Source organism: Nanorana parkeri, unplaced genomic scaffold (assembly GCF_000935625.1).
Source record: "Nanorana parkeri isolate BGI_ZX_2015 unplaced genomic scaffold, ASM93562v1 scaffold127, whole genome shotgun sequence".
Taxonomy (NCBI): Eukaryota; Metazoa; Chordata; class Amphibia; order Anura; family Dicroglossidae; genus Nanorana; species Nanorana parkeri.
In genome coordinates, this window is record NW_017306395.1 from 721200 (window position 1) to 743095 (window position 21896).

Below are 21896 nucleotides of genomic sequence, written 5' to 3' on the forward strand. Positions count from 1 at the left end.
TTTCAGGTCAAATGTAATTTAATGTAATACCACAATATGACCGCTAGATGGAGCTGAAGAGTATAAAAAATAAATACTTATTCCCTTTGGTTCCCTGCTCCTTCTGGTGGCCATGAAGTGGTATTACATTCAATTTGACCTGAAAAAGTATATTAAGAACGCTTGTTTTTTCCTCTATTCACAAAGAATAAACGTTCATAGAGATTCACAGGGCAAATGCCTCTGCAACTTGTTTATAAAAAGATCCCACACACACACATAGGTTGAACTGGATGTCTTTATTCAACCTTACCAAATATGTAACTATACCAGTGACGTGTGGTACCTCTTGTTCCGGGTTAGGGCATTCCCCAGCCTCGCCCCCAGTAGTCCCGCTGCCACCGGCCGAAGCCCGCTCCCAACCAATCCCCAAGCTAGTGTAAAGGAGGAAGGGAAGAGCCTTCCTGTCCCTCACTTGCTCGTCACTGCTGAGGCATCGAGATCGATGGCCTCAGTGGGGTTTTTTTTCGTTTTTTTTGATTGGACAGCTTGGACCAATGGCGCTTTGCAATTGTTCCAAACCCTTCACAGAGCTCACGCGTCTAACAAAGAGTAGAGGCTGTGACAGCTCTGGCTTCAATAATTAGGTTACACAAGCAGTGGGGAAGCCCGCTGCTGTGCAACCTAACTACCTGTCAAAAGCCAGATGCAGCACCGGCTGTAATTAACAGGCAGCACTCCGTCCATGACAGGTTACACAGCGGGCAGGCTTTCCCTGCTATGTAACCTGTTAGATGCCGATCTGAATGGAGAAAAAGCTGTCAGCTTCAGACTTGAAACTGACAGCTTTTTCCTCCATAATACTAGGTGAGGCTCTGCTTCACCTGCCTCCCCTGACCGCACGTCCCTGAACTATACCAGGCAAATATAATATTCAAATAACAGATAAGCAAAACAGAAAGCAAAAGGAATTAATACATGGCTTGTCTGAGCGCAGTTATAGGAAACCTAATTATTATGGGTTACTGCACTTTGCACATAAGTACTTCTCCGCAATGCTGTGCCGAATAATCCCAGTGGACTGCTGAAGGAGAGGAAAACTTTACTGTAACCAAAACATCAGCTGTGAAGCTCGGCTATAAATCATGAGAGTGGGCTATAAAATTCACACAGCAAATGGAAAAAAAAGACATCAGGCCATTAAACAATCAGTGTACGTTCGGAAAGTTTGTACGACTACTCATGGAATCCTATGTCACAACTGTTTCTGAAGAGCAGTAAAGACTAACAGTAAAGATTCCACTCACAGAAGTCAATCATTTGTTATTCCTTTAAATGAACTGCAATTTACTAGAAAATCTGAAGGTCTGATATTGAAAAGTGAAGGGAAAGTGGAACTAAAATGCTTCCAGCAACCAACGCCTTCAAATGAAAGATGGAAAGTTAGTCACTAAGGGCAAAAGTTCAAGTTTAGCTCGAGTGTAAGCCAAAGCCATTGTTTTTAAAGTTGAACTACAGACAAACAATTCTTCATATAGATCCGTATAATCCACAACAGCCGCAAAGCATATAAATCCACTTTGTATGCACCAAATGCATTTGCAAACCCAGACATGACCTTGTATATGTAACAGTTATGTGACCACTGTGCTGTACATAGACTGTGCAGAAAGCAGAGCTGTGGGATGGACCCAGCAAACTCCACCTGCTACAGGCTGCCTGCAGAAAACTACAGGAGGGGGCGGAGACAAGACCAGTCACCCTGCACAAGCAGGAAGAGTAGCAGTGACCAGTCTTTATTACAGGGAGCTCCTGCACAGAGGAAAAGTGTCACACTGGATTAATGCACAGATCTGGAAGAAATAAACAAAGGACACCAAGATTCAACTAAGAAGCCTCTTATATTTAGACAATATTTGCTTGTCCCGAAGTTCAGCTTTAAGCTGACTCTATCCTATCAATCTGAACATGTCAAGCTGATGTGTATCACCGTAGGTTTATAGAAAATCCATTACGGCTAGGATAAACCAAAAATCTGAACATTAAGGGGTCTATTTATGTAATGATTTCACCCAAGATTCATACAAAACTTTCCAATTGGATTGAATTGGGTGAAACTTGTGTAAACCTTGAGTTCAGACATTAATAAATAGACCCCTTAAGTGGTAAACTATTAGAATTCTTCAGGCTTACCTACATTAGGTTTGTATTTACTATCTAGCTTAGCTGTACTCTTAAAAAAGTATCACTCTACAATGTATGTGTCGTTAAGTAATTGAAGCCTGCCCACTCACATGCAGGAATGGCTTCAAAGTGGTATTAGATAAATATACATTTAGCATAAAACATTATGGCACTTTATGGCACATATAATGGGCTTTTACACAAGGATAATGAGCCCTGAGCAAAGGCATTTTGTTTATCACTAAATAGGTTATAGATGACATAACAGTCTAAGCTGTATGAGTCCTGCTGCAACAGTGCAACTAATGGGGCCAGAAACAGGATCATTTAGGAAGATAAGATTAGATGTGGGACAGCGATACAGTCATTATCCTCACACTCCAGCTGAAGTCAATGGATCTTGGCAGCTGGGAACGGATTGCCATAGAACAGCCTGAGGCAGGACAGTAACAGGTAGCAAAGTATATTTATAGAGGAATGTGAAGGGATAAAATTGGTTACTATTCCTACCTGCAAACTGCATAATTAGGGAATAATAATTAGCATGGTAGCCATAGAAACCGTTGTTTTATGTAGGAAAATTAATGAGTTTGATCAATTCTGTGCACTTATAGAAGAAGAGGATTGTATACTCACAGCCACAGCGAATTCCGGCCTTGAGTGATGACCCCTGTAAATTTGGTAAGTCTTCGAGCGTCTATTTCTACCCATTGCTGCAGATCATTTCTCCCAGCGCACCAAGCACCATCGTACAGATCATTCTCATTCACCCCCGCCTGAACAAAAGGAGCACATTTAGAAGATTCAGATATATAATCACAGCGAATACTGTACCAAGACTAACCTAGGACAAATTGCATCCACAGATTGCACATTATCCCATTGGATTCCACCTGCTAAAACTAATTTCTGATTATGCTCTCACAGAACTAAAAGTGTTCATGCATAATCTGATTACTGGGGAAAAAAGGACATTTTGGGTCTATGCATGTATAGACATTTCTCAATCAGCATGAGATTCAGGTATTTTTCAAAGAAAGTGGAACATCTACTAATTCAGTCATGGCATCTGTACTTCTTGAAATAATCCAGAAGTTTAGCAGAGACGGCAAACAACTGCAATGAACAGATGTGGCCATGCAAGACAGAAACATCAAGATCAAGCCTAATTCAGACTTGATGACCTAATCTTTACCAGTAGTCTAGAGCAGCCTTTTTCAACCAGTGTACTGTGGCACCCTGGGGTTCCTCGAAATTGTTGCACAGCACCATGCCTTTCCATTGTGCAGACAGGCTTCTGATGTGAAGGGGGCTCCTCTTGTGTCATACGAAAGGGGCTTCTGATGTAAAGGAGGGACTGTGATGTGAAAGGGGGGGCTCTTATTTTGAGAAAGGAGCTCCTGACGTAAAGGGGCACTCTCATGTAAAAGTGAGGATTCTGATGTGAAGGGGGGAGGCTCTGATGTGAAGTAGGATTCTCATTTTTTTGTGTGTTTGGAGCCCCCCTATAAAATCCCTACCAAATTCCTATCTAGGATAATGGTCTAGTATGAATTTTGGAGGGGCCACACACCATGTTTTACATTTTTTACATTTTAGACTGGGGTGCCTTGAGATTTTGCATACTTTTAAAAGGTGCCGTGACTGAGAAAAGGTTGAGAAACACTGGTCTGGAGTATAGACAGCATACAAATCTGGCCATAGACAGGTCAGTATTCTCTAAGGTTGTGACAGTTTCCAGCTTTATTACCATTCCCTTAGCTGTCAACGTTTATTACTCGGAGCACTTTGTAGCTGGGCTGTGTATTAGAGCTTCTTGGAAGACTGCAAATCACTATATATTAAACAAAGACATGTTTATTTTACTGGAAAGTGAACAATTATTTTTGCTTTTTTTATGCTGCTCTTCTTAGGAATTAATGTAAGAAGCCAAGAAAACATGATGATGAGAATTGAACATAACAAGCAAAATCGTTTAGTTTTATTGTACAGCCGGCCAGAAAATAAAATGTGGGTTATTTTAAGGAACAGAACTTTCCAGGGACAAATCTTAATATCTTAGGACAGTCCCTGGAATCCAGGGACAGCTTAGAGACAATTACCGATCTCAGAAACTGGGTCAGAGAAAGAGATTGTTCCACATGCTGGGAAATCCCTAGTAGGCAATGCAGTCACTTCACATGCAGTGAATGCAATCTACCAGTGTGACACACCAAATCTAGCTGTCACAGCAAGCACATTGCAAACAGTTTGGAGAAGTTTAGGTCTTGTTTTTAATGAATGACTGTTTATGGCTAGTCTGAGGCAGGCCGAAAAAGGACTTGTCACAGTGTCACACCCCTAATTTAAAAGCTCAGTGTGATACATGAGTGAGCATTGAATAAAGCTACCCAAGGGGACAATTATTGGCATTGCATCAACCAGGTACAAAGTGATTCTCCAATTTGCTAGAAAAAAGTCTGCATGATGACTGAGAAGAGGGAACAAATTACTTAACCATGTCAGGCAAATCATGGAGGTCAAGTCCCAGCTGAAGGTGAGTCCCAGCACAGATGAGAACAGTCAGATATTTCCCTGCTTATGATTCTTAAGGAGACAGCAATCCACCTCTGGCTACCTTTAAGCAGGCCATGCACATGGCAATTTCCACTCAATTTCAACCACTTTCAAGCAGCTGGGAATCATAATATGATTGCAAGTAATCACCAGAAACGAATCATTCTACCACCCACCAGTTTGATCAACCACCAGTATTTAGTTGATTGTTAAATCGAACTTGGGCAATACATTTACAGCTTCTATACAGCCTATTGAAAGATCAAATTGAAATGGGAAAAAAACGAAGGCAATTTCTTGCATCAGTCATTTGGGAGCTGTACTGTGTTCATGAAAAGTCCTGCCAGTTTCAATTCTCTTTTTCTTTGCCAGACACAGGGCTTTCTGCCTACAGTAATTTCAAATAGAGCATCACTGATATGCCTTGAAATATACATAATCCCATATGGGCAAAAGAGGCACCTGTCCTGAGCCCACAAGTCCAGGTTTTCCACCAGCTGTCATTAGCCCAAGGGCTCCAGGTTCAGGAGGTCAAGAAAATCATGTATTTCTTCAATTGGCTGTCCAGTTGTTTTTGAATGTGTATAACGACCTTCCCTCCTTCCCCAGTCACTAGACCTCTCAGTGAACTAGCACATGTACATGCAAGCATTCTGGTACTTCCTGTAAAAGTGAGGAGTAAAACAATTAACTAGCTCCAAATTGAGCTACAAAAGTCCTTTAATTGTGGTGTGTGTTACATAAAAGTTTTTTAATGGGTCACCAGGTTCTGAGGTCTCCCGAAGAGGGGACTGTCACAAAAAGAATGCTACAGCACCAGTGTCTTAAACACTTTAATAATTTGCTGACCACATCATGGCACTACAAAGAAAGAGAGCTAAAACCTATGCAAGACTACACATCCCAAAATGCATTCCATACCTTCGAAGAAAAGAGCCACATTGTTTCAAAAAACTTTACAGAACTATAAAAGCTGAAATTTACCTGGATATTGAGGCGCCCCCTATGAGCTCCCAGACCATATCGTTTCACCGTTGAAGCATGTAGTTGAAAGTCTGTTACTTTTAGGGTCTCCAGTCCCAAAGGAGGACAACCTGTTGTCAGACCAAGAGATAGAGCCTAGTTAAAACATATAGAGGGGCATTTATCAAAACTGGAGCAGACAAAATCTGGAGCAGCTGTGCATGGCAACCAATCAGCTTCACTCTTTCAATTTTTAAATCCTAACTGAACAAACTAAAGAGAGAAGCTGATTGGTTGCCATAGGCAACTGCTTCAGATTTTGTCTGCTCCAGTTTTGATAAATTCCCTCCCATTAATACTTACATAGTGATTGTGTAGGCTTCTACAGAAGTCCTGCAATCATATTTAGGTTACTATAGATGATCAAGTAACCTTCCAGTTCAAACATTTTTCTATTTTCAGATAAAGTTGAATGTAGCCATATGGCTCTCTACCTATGAAGGTATCAAAAGACACCCCTTTAGAGGTACCCGCTCCCCAGCCTAGCTCATTGATGGCTAGCAGAGATGATTATCTATAATCTGCTATATGATTATCTATAACCCTAATGCTCTAGCATTAGGGATTGCAGTCTGTTTCTTCCCATATCCTTAACACATTTCTATTTGTATGGGCTACCATCCCCTTGCAAAAAGACCGGTACGGTACAAAACTGTTAATGTTTTTAAGTTTAAAAAATATGATCATTGGCATTGTAGCCATGTGCTCTGTTGATTCATGTCAAGTGCAATTTTAAATGAGAAGTCCAGTTCAGTTGTGCTAGTATGGGATGAAATCTATTAATCATGAGGAGCAACACTGCTGTTAATTATCATTATTATAACAATGGTGTGCTGGTTTTCTAAATACAAAGGAACTACTAGGCTGTACATTTAGTCATAGTTCTAAACTTCTCACTGAGTTTTATGGGATTTAATAACTGGGTATAATTACTGAAAATTGAGACATATTCCCATTTCCATTCTTTATAGGAGCCCCAAATTACAACAGAGGCTTGATGTAGTGGCACACTTCCTGTGGTGGCGGGTGTAAAATATGGCATTAATATATATTTTTCCATAGCAGGTATGAAAGATTCATTGTCTTCCTGCAGCACTCTAGCTTATTATAAAGCCACATATAATGAACGGAAAACCGCAATTTTATTAGGAAAAGCCCCTGGCAGTGCTTGAAAGCCCAAGCACAGAGATCAGCCGTCAGGCTCATTCATGTTGTATAAGGCAAGCCGACGTTTCTTAAGAAAGGGTAACATTTTCCATTTGCACATGAGCTGATCTCAGCTTCGACCTAACGTAAACTTGCATTACTCTCTGCAGCCAGAAACAGAATAAGTATTTATAAAGCCGTCTACATTTGATAAGCAAAGAGAGCTTTTCGGGAGATTAACGAGATGACAGCGCCGTTAGTCGTTCCCTCTGTCAAGGAATCACATACCCAGCTAGAACATGAAAGGGAATAATGACTTTGGAGTATCTCATCGTTCAGAAGAGTTTATATTCTCATCTACTTTCCAGCATCTCAGGTACATGAAGTATTGATACTGCATGGAAGACAAGGATTTGGTATCCAGATTCAATAAACACTCACGTAAAGAAAAAACATTTTACCGTCAGTTACCGCTGGGACAGAACACTTGAATCATCTTTTTTTTTTCTATTGTTATGTACTAAGCTATTCAAAGCCTTTAAAAATCTGAAATCCGGGTTAAACAAATATTTCCTAAATACAAAAGTCTATCTTGGTGTGCTATTCGCAATTTTTTCAAATCTGTGCAATAATCCATCATGAAACAACTCCTGCTCTTTGCATCTGTGCAGGCATTTTCTGTAATACAGACTGGTCACTGCTCTCTCTCCTTGTGCAGGATGACTGGTCTTGTATCCAACCCTCTGTAGTTTTCTGCAGGGCCCTGTAGTGGTAGGGCTCGCTGGGTCCTACGCATGGCTCTGCTCTCTGCCCAGGCTATGTACAGCCCAGTGATGATGCCATCACTATTTTTTTAAGGTACTATCTGGGTTTCCAAAAGCATGGGTGCACACAAATTGGATTATTGTCCTTTGTGGCTATTGAAGAATATATTTAAATAAATGTTTTGATGCCTGGAGTTCAGCTTTAAAGTACAAATTAAGCTAAAACTTTTTTTTCTTGTAGTTTTAGATACAGTGGAGATGGATTAGAACACCAGTCGGGTTTTTATTGCTGTCTGTGACCCCATCGGGGAGGTTTACACTCTCTATTTGGCCTGGAGACTCTTATCACTGAAGTGAAAGAAACCCCCAAAATGTTGGGTTGTCGTCAGAACAAGAATAGATAGGAAATCTTCCAATGGGAAAACTAGTTCTGGTGACCCTGCTGACCACCACGGACTTCCTTCACATTGGAGGGATTTCATCTCGTTACCTGTTATGGCTTTCACCAGAAGTGAAAGGAAATATCCCCAATGGGACACAGATGGCCAAAAAGCTGATAGGGGTTATAACCCTCCCTTACTCTATCCCAAAGTTAGAAAAACTTTTGGATTCAGTTCTATTTTAATGGCACAGGAGGCAAGATTTGAGACACAAAATAAGCCAAACCTCAAATTGACAGAACATATCATCCTTTTGCCATCAGTTTACTGATGTAAAATGACAGGTGTACTTGTAGGTTTGCTGTGCTGAGCAGATTACTCCCAAAAGCAGATCCTAAGAAGGATGCCAATGTTTGGAAGATGTTTCCGCTCTCTGCACCTCTCTACAGCTACACAGATAACACATTTGACACCCTCTCTTCTGCAGAGTAGGAAACAGAATATTCTCACGCACTTTCTCTGACATCTTGCACTGTCTTCTCCTCACTTGTTCCATAAACAAACTTCTCCGAGGTTTTCTTGTTTTTCTCTGTCTTCTTGCTACTGTTTTTGGCTAAAGGAAACAAGAAAGAGGAAGATATTATATTACAATGTCATTTGATTATAATCTCATATCGCAAGGCTGGGAGAGGTCATAAACAAGGCACATCTACGGAGAAGGATAAAATCTGTGCGTTGCAGTCCATATCACTACATAAATATATGTACTGCAGTCATCTGGAATACATTTTGTGAATTTTTATGCTTTTGTGTCTGTCTATATGCAGGTTCATAAGAAGTGTGTATATACTGTATGTATGAAGTTTGTATGTTTTGGAATCATTTCACAGTTTATGTCCCACCTGCATTTCTGACATCATACACAAGTAAACCCCAAACCACCTTTTCTACCATAAAGGTTCCAAGAAATACTTTGGCCACATTCTTTTCCTTGAAATCTCTTTCCCAGGTTATCAAACCTGCCCCACCTTAACTATATGCTGATAGCTTCTGCAAACCTACCTCTTCAAATGTGCTAAATTGTTTATTTCCAAATAATTGATTTCCCAATAACCAACTCTGTCACCTCCATCCACTGCCATCACCCTTAAGCTGGACCTTTTCAGGCTCAGGATGTAGAGGAGAACCCAGTGTCCATGTTGTCAAGGCAGCTTTCCTCTATCTATCAAATCTGTCTTCTGAAGGTAGACCTGCTGGGGCGAGCAACATAGAGAACTATGGCCTGAACATTGCACAAAATATTTGACCAGCCATATACTGAACATGCAAACTAAATCATTTGTCTCAGTCCACTACCTAGGACCCCTTTGTTTAGAAGAAGTTTGGCAAAGGTCAGTACCACCCACCAAGAGTTTCATACTCACCAACTCTTCAGTCACTGTCCCCGGGACACAATTAACCCTGCCCACAGTCTGCCACAGGACCACCCAGTGACCAGGCGGTTCAACCCAGACCCCTCCCATTTACCAGAATGGCCTGTCTAAAACCCAGCCTCTAATTATGTGGGGACCGCCAACTCGCTGCCCCCAATCACCCTACTGAATGACTTATTGAGTAACTGAACATGCACAGTTACTCAAATAAGGGTGGTGCAATGATTCCAGGACATCACCTTGAACACAGCATCATCAGGACTGAGGCCAAGACATGGGAGTGTCCTGGCAAATTCAGGACAGTTGGCATCTTTGGAATCTTCTTTTGTCAGCCATGTAAATGCAGTCTTACTAGTGTTCCCAACACCTCTGAAGATTGTAAACTTAGTTTCTTCCACCTCCTGCATCATGTTTTTCTACTAGAGTTTGGAATTTGCACAACTTTATCATTTAACTTACAGTATGGCATGATTGTGTATTATAAACAAATAACAAATAATAACATAATAATAATAATACAAGGACAAACATTTTTATATGCATGAGCGAAGTCTTTGTTAAACCTGCTACTATTGCCAGATCTGTTGTTGAACCCAAACAATGAAACTAAATATACTCTTGCCCATGTTCCTGTAATGTCAAAGTTGAATCCCTTTTTATTTTCTGCATTCACTTTAATCACTCCTAGTGAGCCCAAAAGCAAGGTGTACCTTGGGCACTTCCTTCCTTAGGATGATGACATTAGTTCACCCATTCCAGCATGTTTCCAAGTCTGACTACAAGCAGTTGTGCCAGTGCACAGTGCGCTGGCACACTCCCCCATATTCACTGCAATAAAACCGTGACATTCTGTTGCCAGCATGGGCATAACTTCACATGAAGTTTATACAAAGAGTCTACAGGATCTGCACATCATAGTGGGGGAAAACATGAACAAAGTACGAGTGGAATAAGGAAAAAAAAATATTTTTTTTAATTTTATTTTAAATGCAATCCTGGTTTGCTTAAAACGCTCTAAAAATGTTCTTGTGTGCTTATTTTTTTCTTAAAGCTCATATACAGGTTATAGTAAATTAGGGTTTCCTATGACTGAGCAGCCCGTGTTAGCTCGTACCAGCTCATAGGTTTACAATGACACAGTGACCCTTTTACATAGTTACATAGTTAGTCAGGTTGAAAAAAGAAACATGTCCATCGAGTTCAAGATGGAGATATGAAAAAAAAAAAAAGCTTAAACTGAACGCTATGCAAACAATTACCCCCTGTTGATCCAGAGGAAGGCAAAAAAAACCCTAAAGTTTTGTCAGAGTCATCTGTCCAGGCTTATACAACTGTGTACACCTAACCTCACAGTGCAGCATTCCTGCTAATTCTCAACCTATCCAACCTATCCTCTTAAGTGTATCACAGATGATACACTTGCTTGCCCCACATGCCTCTTGTATCTTCTAGCTGTATAATGGCACTTTTACCTGAGCCAGTGCACATCACATTGCATGCAGGGCACCTGCTCAGTAGCACAGGGTGTCTGGAAAACTTATTGCAATGTTGGCAGCAGCTGTAGAGCTGTCATTATTCTGGTAAAAAAGCTTTATTACCGAATTCCTTGTAGATATAATTTTACATTTTCTATCACGCTGGGCTGACACACTGGTACCAGCTTTGTCAGTCACACTCCTGCTTTGTGTGTTAAATATTATACACGCCTGGAGACCTCCATTTTTCTCCGTCACATGCTTTGTCACCAATAATTACTTCTTTATGAGAGACGCATAGCTCTGAGCTGTATGGAGTTGGAAGGCTACTATCCTCTGTGCTGCGTATAGCTGAATAGCAGCCACTTCTCCAGTGTGATATCAAGAGATGGATGGATAGCTGGATCATGGTTGGATGAATAGATAGATGGATGGATGGTTGGATGGATGGAAATTTAACATGAATGTGTCAAATGGAAATTTGGTCTAAAATAATTTAAAGTGGATATAAATTCAACTCAACGTAAAAGTTATTTTATGCTGGACTTTATAACTGTCAAAGGAACACATTTAGATAATATCACTACTTCATTTAGCACACTTTGTTTTAAAAAAAAAAAAACTGGCACAGCATAAAGAATAGCATACTCCTTACAATAAATGAGGTGCTTTATAAAAAATGGATGGATGAATTGATGGACAAATACAGACAGACATACTGGTGATGAATCTAAGGAACTAAGATAGTTAGATGGATAGATAGATAGATAGATAGATAGATAGATAGATAGATAGATAGATAGATAGATAGATAGATATTATACAGGATTTATATAGCGCCAACAGTTTGTGCAACACTTTACAATATAAGGAAGACATTACAAATACAATACAAGGGGAGGAGGGTCCTGCCCGTGAGGGCTTACAGTCTAAAAGTGAGGATCAAGTGATACATGAGGAGGTAGCTGTGTGGGGATGAATTATTTGAGAACGTGATAGTTCAGTGTTTATTTTGAGGTGGGATAGGCTTCCCTGAAGAGATGAGTCTTTAGGAATCCCCTAAAGGCAGTCAGAGTAAGAGATAAACAGACAGGTTGGGGTAAGGAGTTCCAGAGGATGGGAGAGACCCTAGAAAAGTTCTGGAAGTGAGCATGGGAGGAGTTGACGAGGGAGCTAGAAAGCAGGAGGTCTTTGGAAGAGCCGGGGGGACGGTTAGGGTGATACTTTGAGGCGGGGTTTGAGATATAGCCGGGGGCAGAGTTAAGGATGGCTTTGTAAGTGGTTGGTAATATTTTAAATATCCTTTGGGCGAATAAAGCCAGTGCAGGGATTGACAGAGGGGGGTTGCAGACACTGAGCTGCTGGTTAGGTGGATTAGTCTGGCAGGAACATTCATGATAGACTGATGGGGGGATAGCCTGTGTAGAGGTAGGCCAGTGAGGAGGGAGTTGCAATAGTCAAGACGAGATATAACAAGCGAGTGGATGAGCAGCTTTGTGGTTTCATTGGCGAAGAAGGGGCGTATTTTTCCATCATCGATTATAATCGACTTAGTCGATTAGTTGTTGCAGCCCTAGTAGATAGAGAAGAGAAGGGGTCTAAGGACTGAGCTTTGGGGGACCCCTACAGAAAGAGGAAGAGGAGGGGAGGCGTTAGATTTGTAGTGGACACTAAAGGATAACTTAGAAAGGTAGGAGGTGAACCATGAGAGAGCAGAATCTTGTAGGCCAAACGAGTGGAGTTTTTTTGAGGTGCAGCGGGTGGTCAACAGTGTCAAAAGCAGCAGAGAGGTCTAAAAGCAAGAGTAAGTATTAGTGGCCGTTGTTTTTAGCAGTTAGGAAGTCGTGAGTTTTAGAAAGGTGGTTTCAGTGGAGCATTGGGGGCAAAAGCCATACTGTTGGGGTCGAGAAGGTTGTTATCAGTGAGGTGGCGGCTCCGGTGGTTGTAGACTAGGCATTCTAGGAGTTTGGAGGTGAATAGGAGAAAAGAGATTGGTCTGAGATGCTAAAGGTTGGTAGGGTCAGGCGAGGGTTTTTGAGGTATTGGGGAGACTAGCGCATGTTTTAGAGAGCAGGGAAAGATTGTAGGATAGAGCAAGAGGGTGAGCAGAGTATTGGTAAGAAAATAGGGTCCAGGGGGCAAGTGGTGAGGTGGGTGTCAGAGAAAAGCTTTATAACTCCCCTCTGTGGTGGCAGGGTCAAAAGAGGAAAGAAACAAGTGTGATGGTGGATCTGGTACGTTAAATTGAGAAGGTGACTGGACCAGAGGAGATCTGACCCCCAAATTGTATCTATTTTGTTTTTGAAATGAATGGCAATGTCCTGGGCAGTGAGTGAGTTAGTGGGTGGCGGCGGTGGAGGAAACAGTAGAGCGTTATAAGTAGAAAAGAGTTGATGAGGTCTGGATGAGTGTGATAATGAGAGTGACAAAATAAGTCTGTTTGGCAGCACGGAGGGAGGAATTATTTTAGGAGGGCAGCTTTATACAGGGTGAAGTCTTGCAGAGACCTAGTTTTCCACGGATCGCTCAAGAGCGGGCTATGACTTTTAAGATGTCTGGATGGATAGATAGATAGATAGATAGATAGATAGATAGATAGATAGATAGATAGATAGATATTATGCAGATGAGGAGGTATTTTGTAGTCCTAACACATTTCTTGCCCTTCGGTGACATAGCCACTCCTCCATACATACTGAACACTGAATTAGTGTTGTTAGCCTATGTGACTGAGTCTTGTTTCCCTGGGACAGAAAATGTGTTGTTGGCAGGATCACCAGGTACAAATAAAGGAAATAAGGAATGGAAAAATTACTAATGCTGCCACCCCATCTAAGGACTGATAAGCTGAAATGTAATAAATTTTTGTTATTTGATTCAGGTATACTTTATTTTCCCCAGCAAAACACTCTGTTGCATTCCCTGTCTGTGCTACATTACAGTTCATGTGCAACAAGGACTGAAGAGTGTCATTGCAATTTAGTATTATAAGGGATCAAAGTGATTTATAGTTTCTTTGTGAATATTCTGATTATGTAGAAAGGATTATATAAGCATTATTAGTTTTGCTCATCTGTGTTCCATTATATGGAGGTCAGATGGTTTCTCTGAGAGTGGAATGATATTGGCTGAAGCAATGCGTAACTGGCTAGGCTAAAGCTCAGTAGTTTTTGGCTGGGATTGTAGACTGGGAGTAGACGGAGTATTAACTGTCCAGAACATTAAACTTCAACACAAATTAACATTCCCAACAAGATGTCACAAGCTGTCAGCCTAATACAGCCCCTTCATCTGTCAATTTCAGGCTGCATCAGTCGTAATGGTGCTGCTTCTATGCTTCAGAAGGAAACGGCAGCAGGCAGAGCTCACACTGTGCTGGTGTGTGATAAGTCCACATTGTGCTGGTGGGCGAGGAGGGCCCACATTGTGCTGGTGGGCGAGGAGGGCCCACATTGTGCTGGTGGGCGAGGTGAGCCCACATTGTGCTGGTTGGTGAGGGGCATGTTTGCTGAGCAGGTGGGTGAGAAAAACCTTAGCTGTGCTGGTGGGTCAGGGTGACTCATGCTGTGCTGATGGGTGGGGTACACCCACACTCTATTGGCAAGTGAGGTGGGCCTGCAAAGTTCTGGTGAGTGGGGGGTGGCAACAATTTGCTGGGGAGTGAGGTGGGCCTGCACTGTCCTGGTGAATGAGGGGGGGCAACAATTTGCTGGTGAGTGAGGTGGACCTGCAATGTCCTGGTGAGTGAGGGGGAGAGCAACAATTTGCTGGTGAGTGAGGTGGGCCTGCAATGTTCTGGTGGGTGAAATGGGCCTCCAATGTCCTGGTAAGTGAGGTAGGTCCACACTGTGCTGGTGACTGAGGTAGGCCTGCAATGTTCTGGTGAGTGAGGTGGGTCCACATAGTGCTGGTGATTGAGGTGGGCCTGCAATGTCCTGGTGAGTTAGGTGGGTCCACACTGTGCTGGTCAGTGAGCTGGGCCTACTATGTTCTGGTGAGTGAGGTGGGCCTTCAATGCTTTGGTGAGTGAGGTGGGCCTGCAATTTTCTAGTGAGTGAGGTGGGCCCACACTGTGCTGGTGACTGAGGTGGCCCTGCAATGTACTGGTGAGTGAGGTGGGTCCGCACTGTGCTGGACACCATTTTCAGCTCTATTTCCCTATTATTATATATAGTGGTTACTAGGTCCAATATCAATTGTAAGGTTGAAAAAATCCAAACAAACAAGTTTCAATTTCATTTTGTTAAGTTTTGAAGCTTTTAATTGGATTTTTTATATTTGTTGCTCTTTATTTTAAATGTCTTTTTTTCAGATAAACGTTTAATACAAGATGCACCTATCAGGATTCACTAAACTATATGGATTTTTCAGAAAGAGAGAGAAGTTCTACAATGTTAAAATCTTGCTTGGAGCCCTATGCGGTGATGAGAACAAGGGGAGAGTCACTACTCTGACTCTGATGTCTGTAAAATAAGCTTCTTTTTTTTTCCACAAGTAGTAATAAGAAACTGGAAAACATGATAAGAAACCTAAAGCTCCACCTAGTGGCTAAATGTATAAAAACCTACTATACGTCCCCTGACGTAACAGCTCCTTTTCCTCCTATTTGTCCTCCTCTAGAGTATTTTCCTGTGAGTCTAAAGCTGCCTAATGACACCCAGGACTGAGTCCTTCATGTCCTCAATTTACAGGAAGCTAGTTGAATGAACCTGGGTGTCATTCAATCCAGCAGAACAGCGCCATCAAGTGGTAAAAATGACTGGCTGCAGGGAGGGGCAGTACTGGAGATACATGAGCATTGCAGTGAGATCTTTCTCCCCCAATTCACAAAGTTTTTTTCTCTGACATGTCAGTTCCGAACCTTATGACTTTTTGTAGTCTGTTCTATCCTAATATATTATACTTTATAATTATATTTTTAAATCACAGATAAGGCTTTAATCATTGGAAATGTATCCTGTAATTTTCCCATTGCAATTTGTATGCGATTCATGCAGCCTTACATATTTTCTACTACATATAATCGGCATAGTCTTCTGACTTAAAAGGACATTGCATTAGTGCAATTGTTGTGTAAATTTGCAAACATATTTTTCAAGGGTTTGTGATCACCACCAGGGGCGTATCTGCCACGAGGCAAACAAGGCATTTGCCTGGAGCGGCAGATTCGTTGAGGGCGGCGTTGCACCGTTGCAAGCTAAATACACCGCTGCTTGCAGGCCATCACGTGACGCGGAAGTCTTCCTCCTGTCATCGGGGAAATATGGCGGCGCTGTGTGCTAGCTACCGGGTGTCGTGGTGCTGGCGCTGGGGGCGAGAGCGCAACACCACGTTTCCAAATTACATTGCACCAACTCAATTGAACATAATAAGCACAATGGTCATCCAGAGCATATGAGTTATTTATTGGACTGGAAAATTAAAAGAGAGAGGGGGTATTTCACTGGTTACCTTTTTATTAGATAACTGTTGAGAAAATATGTTTTTACACTTTTTTGAGGAGCTGGATCATTTGGGGGTCCTAATCCAGCCCCCCATGAACCTCTGAAACAACAAATCAATTATAATCTGTTAGTCACAATTACCATTGATTGAGTTGTTGCAGGGGTAGGAGGAGAAGATCTGGATCTGATCTGCTCTGTTAAATAAGCCTGTCAGAGCTCACAGGAAATACCAATGACACCAGTGATAACATTACAACATTTCCTCCATAATCTCCATACAGTAGCTTTGTGTTAAACTGCTACAAAGAACTGTTACTGAGTGCTCTGTAGCAGTGTTACAAGTCAAGGAGCTCAGCCCTGAACCACTGCCCTCAGCTATTGGTCCTAGTATTAAAGCTGAACTCCATGCAGATATTTTAAAAAACACCAATTAACACAGTTGGGTGTATATTATAAATGTATTACAAGTGGAACTAGCGTTAAAGCCCCAAACCAGGCTGCAGTAAAAATGACCCTTGCAAGGAGTGAGTCCTCATTAAGGGGTTCATTTTCCAAAAGTTAATGCTGTTCATACGACACTAATACTCCTAGGTGGTGCTGATGAGTATAAGAAATCACCTGCACCATCTAGGGGCACTAGTGTTGTGTGAATGGCATCCACCCAGCTATACATTGGGCAAAGCATTTATAAATGAATCCGTAAGACTAGCGATAGCAGAATAAACTGTATTACTTATTCATCACTCCGGCACGCTTCTACCACACTGTGCGACTGGTAATCCAAAGCTGCTTCTCTTGAGTACTCTGGATGGTGGTCACCCTATGATGTCATCACATTTATTACAAGACCAGGAGACTTGCATTGTACGTGAGGAAGATGATGATGCCCTCCCACAACCCAGAGCATCGTAGAACAGAGTAGAGTGATGGCAGCTGGGGGAGCGAGCGATAAGGTAAGTATTACACCTTATTCCTCTACCCATGGACTTAATGGGCATTTAACCCTTGCAGTGTGGGGGGCACTGCAAAGGTATCTTTTCAAAATCAGGTTTAAGTACCCGATTTTGGCTTGGCATTATAACCCCCTGTACAGCAGTACTCAAATTGGAAATTAGGTGTGCTGCAGTGCATATTACCGGTGTAGCACCCTGCTAACAGGAGTGCTAAAATATATCTGTAGTCTATGTTCAGTTCAACTATTACAGAGCAATCTGTGAAGCTGTATCTGCCTGTTGCTGGGTGTGGCACCACACAGAGCAGAACAGCCAACAAGGATTGCTCTGGGCATTTATGTCTCCCAGCCAGTCACTGTAGGGCAGTAGCAGTGATGCATGCTGGGAGAAGATATAAATGTTCAGTGTGGTTGATGCAACAGTCTCTTCCCTCCCTCAGGGCCTTCCTGGCGGCAGGATGCCTGCTGCTGAGAGACTGAACTGGCTAGGCCAAAGCCTGGGGGCTAGCCTGGAACTGACACTGGGGCCTGAGCATGGAGGCCCAGTGGTCAGCCACTCATGCTGGAGCTGGAAATAGATGAGGACTTCTAAAGTAATGCTTGCCAGATGTTCTCTACACAGATTGCCGGGACACCTTAAAGGTCCTAGTCTGTGATGGCAGCAGTTACTATGCTCGATTTCTAAGAAAAGAAGTCTACCTCATCCTGGATGTACCTGACCCTCTCCCTCTCTCCCTGGAGTTTCAGCAATAAAAGAGAATCATCTTGGATCTATTGTCTGGACTTCAATTTGTCGGTGGCCACTGGAGGTGGTAAGTGCTATTGGGGCAGCCATGTGTTTTAGAAATCCCTAGACAGGCTAGAGGAAGACCCGATCATCCAGCGGCTCCTTCGGGGGTGAGCGCTACACTGGCAAAGAACATTCTGACAATAGAAGAAAGCAGAGTGAACAGTGGAACGATTCATAAATATGCTGTAGCTGTGCCTTCACTGTCCAATCACACAATGGGGCAGGTAGGTGACCAGGCATCAGTCCTGAACTGCAGTAAAGAAAAGTCAGGTCATGAACTTGGCTCTGCTGCCTGGTAGAACACTGTATATCGCAGGACTTAATGAACAGAAATACAAATTCTTCTGCAGACAAAAAGAGTTCCGAAAAATGTATTTACTTGGAACACTTAGCTGTTTGCCTAAGCGGGGTTCAGCTTTAACAACCCCCCCCAGCTGCTGAGACCACTAGGCACTGTTTTAAAACAGCACTGGGACAAAAGAAACGCTATTCCAGTGCAGGTTTAGGACTGGTTCACACCTTTTTCTTAGTTTTGCGCGTTTTTGCATGTTGATCGCGTGATTATTTTCTACACGATTTTGCGCGTTTTTGCTTTTAAAACTGCGCATTTCTCCAAGCTTAGAGATGTCTATGGGACCACAACTGTGCAACATCCGCCTAAAAATAGCTCCTGCATCGCGCGACAGGTGGTTTCCTACGCATGACGCAACGCTAAAGTGTGAACAGTCCCCGTTGACTTGCATGAAAATTTGTGTTTTGCTCGTTTTCGCGGGGTCTAGTTCCACACGGAAAAACGCTCAGGTGTGAACCAGGCCTTAGTGTACCTGGGACATGAGTAGTTAAAACAAGAGGCACTTACATACTATCATATGTTTCATATATTGCAACATAAGGAGCCCCAGTGGTGAACTGATCACTCAGAACCAGTTCTCGTTATAGCACAACAGAGCCTAAAATACACAACAGACTGTTTCGTGCTTGTAATCCCCCATCAGTGCAATATTTGGAAACTGCAACTCCAAAGGTAGGGCTGGGTGTATCAAGGCAATATAACAAATCAATCATTTATGACCAGGTGCACATCCAAAACTGCTGGTTTAGAGCGCCAATTCAGGTGATACAGTGCCATTGATCCAACATGCATACAATTTTTTCTGACTTGCGCTCGTGAACTGCTAGTAGAGTGGGAAAGGGTTAGAACCTCAGTCAGATTATTATTGTAATCTTTCTTCCTAGCCCAGTGACAAACGCTCCCCTTATTTCTTGTCCTGCTGTCACAGGAAGTGAGCTGAAATCTCCCCAACGTGGTCACGTTCAGCAGTAAAACCTTAACAGGAATGATTACTGTTTCCAACTCTATACAACCATTAAATAAAAGGTTTTTCCTAGAACTAGACTTTAATATAGAAAAACATCTTTCTCCTCCTCTCTTTTAACAAGCAGCCCTGTGAAATCAATTACTGTATGGCTGTCACATAACACAGGCAGGGCATAAGACCTGCTGTGGTCCCCACTCAAAGATTATGTTTCCTGAGCTACACGCAGCACATTGAGTATAGACCAGCCAGAGCCAAGCCTCATAAATAGATGTGTGCTTACCATCTGGCTCTCGGGCCCCATTTGGCAAATCATTAAGACAGTCTCTCTTAAGTGCGCTCCAGATGCCTCTTTGGCATAAACTTGACAGCACTAGTACATCACAGATTTCTGCAATGGCTACATATTGCTAACATTTATCTAAATGATAATTTAATGCACAGGGCAGTGGGCAGAGAAGATGAAAGAGGCGAGAAATAAGTTTTACTTGCCTGGGACTTTACTTTTACCTTTCCTCTTAGTGGTGTTAGTGTCAAATACAAGCATAACAAATCAACCAAAAAGATAAAAACCAGCACCACTAAGTGTGCAGACAGGGGGCCACCAATATAAGACACTAAACACACAAAAATAATCGTCCACATCACAAAAACAAAACAAGCAAACCCTATACATGTGGATGGCATTCCCTAAAAGAATTACACCCACAGTGTAAACACAATGAAAAACATCCTAAAACCCCAAATGCCATACCACCAGTTCCTCCTGAAGGTGGTGCCAAAGTTACAGTAACTAATCTATGAGGAACTGGTGGTGGTTGGAGTTTTAGGATGTTATTAGGTGTTCTACCATGTGGGTTTCATTTGAGGGACGCCATGCATATGCATAGTGTTTGATATTTATAATAAAGGCTTGTTTTATTTCATTAATCTGTGTGGGAGGACAATTGTTTTTCGGGGGTTCCCACAGACAGAGGCCATACTACGAGAAGATGCAGCAGATCATCCACTGTCCATGTCTTCCAGGCATCATATGGCCCACACTGGACATTCTGTTTCTGCAGAGAAGATGCATAAGATCATCCTTCGTCCATGTCTTCCAGTCACCCACATGTCTTCCACTATGGCCCACACTGGACATTCTCTTTCTGCAGAGAAGGTGCAGAAGATCATCCATTGCCCATGTCTTCCCATCACCATATGGCCCACACTGGAATTCTCTTTCTGCAGAGAAGGTGCAGAAGATCATCCATTGCCCATGTCTTCCCATCACCATATGGCCCACACTGGAATTCTCTTTCTGCAGAGAAGGTGCAGAAGATCATCCATTGCCCATGTCTTCCCATCACCATATGGCCCACACTGGACATTCTCTTTCAACGAGTGGGGAAGGGGGGGGGGGGGTTACTAGCTTGTGCAGTGCAAAACTATGTCCAACAAATAAAAATGTGTGTACTGAGGTGTTGAGAAATATTGCCTAATATGCTCTCTTATCATATCCATGTAAACGAGCCTTCAGGCACACCATTGCACATGTAGAAACTCTACCTAAAGTGTATAATGACACCCGTGCTTATGCTTTTCATGGTACGGTCCAGTCCACAACTGTACATTTTTGTACCAGGTGTTTTTTGAAACTGTCGAGAAACTGGAAGAATAAAGGTGTCTGTGTTATTGTTAGCAAGGACCAATCAGGTTCCAGCTACTATTTTTAAGAGCTGGTGACAATGTCAACAACAGCTGATCAGTTGCTAAAAGCAGCACTGTCAATTTTCATTCTTTCCACCATTTGTGTAAAAACAAATCTGCCAAACATTTCTAAAGAAGACAATTGTCTACCAACTTATTATAGAAAAAAAAACTTGCCTGGCTTCTTGTTAATCTTTTTAGGTTTGCTGATCTCTTTCTTGGGCAGTGGGTAGTTCTCTTCCTCCCTTGTGTCCTGGCTCTGATGTACCTCTTCCATTATAGGATCTGGGGCCACATCCTCCCCTCCTTCTGGCTCCAGGGGTGTCTGTATCTCCTCAGGGTCCGGGTAAAAGTAATAATTGTCCCTGGATGCAATCTCCTGCTGATAGTAATCCTGTTCATCTGGGGGTCTTGCAAGGGAGCCATGAACAAGCAGAAACCCCAAAACCCACAAGAAGTTACTTGTGTGTGCCATCGCTGGTTGTCCCGGAGGGTCCTGTGGCAGAAATAAAGCTGCAGCTGTATAGAAGGAGGAAAAGGTAAATGTCGTGTCAAGTTCAGGAAAGAAATGGAGGAAAACACATTGCATAACATATTACAGCCTACAGCAAACAACAATTCCTATGAACTACAGATGACTCTCTCCAGCAATGGCCCAGGTACATCTGATGGTATTTTTCTACTGCTTGAACGAGTATTCATTATAAAAAGTTCATCTAGAACAGCTTATAGAGTTCACCATTGCAAAACTTAAATACTGTATGT

The 21896-nt window shown here is 42.3% G+C and overlaps 1 protein-coding gene across 1 annotated transcript in view; it reads right to left on the bottom strand.

The window, feature by feature from the left end:
• Positions 1-21647, bottom strand: part of CPXM2 (carboxypeptidase X, M14 family member 2) — a 72293-nt gene extending 50646 nt beyond the window's left edge. The window contains exons 1-5 of the mRNA XM_018553708.1: positions 21305-21647; positions 9340-9362; positions 8547-8645; positions 5704-5813; positions 2800-2939 (exon numbers count right to left, since the gene is read on the bottom strand). Of these exons, the coding sequence (XP_018409210.1) occupies positions 2800-2939; positions 5704-5813; positions 8547-8645; positions 9340-9362; positions 21305-21606 (674 nt within the window). The 5' untranslated portion in view covers positions 21607-21647. The remainder of the gene's footprint in view (positions 1-2799; positions 2940-5703; positions 5814-8546; positions 8646-9339; positions 9363-21304) is intronic.
• Positions 21648-21896: the final 249 nt, after the last annotated feature.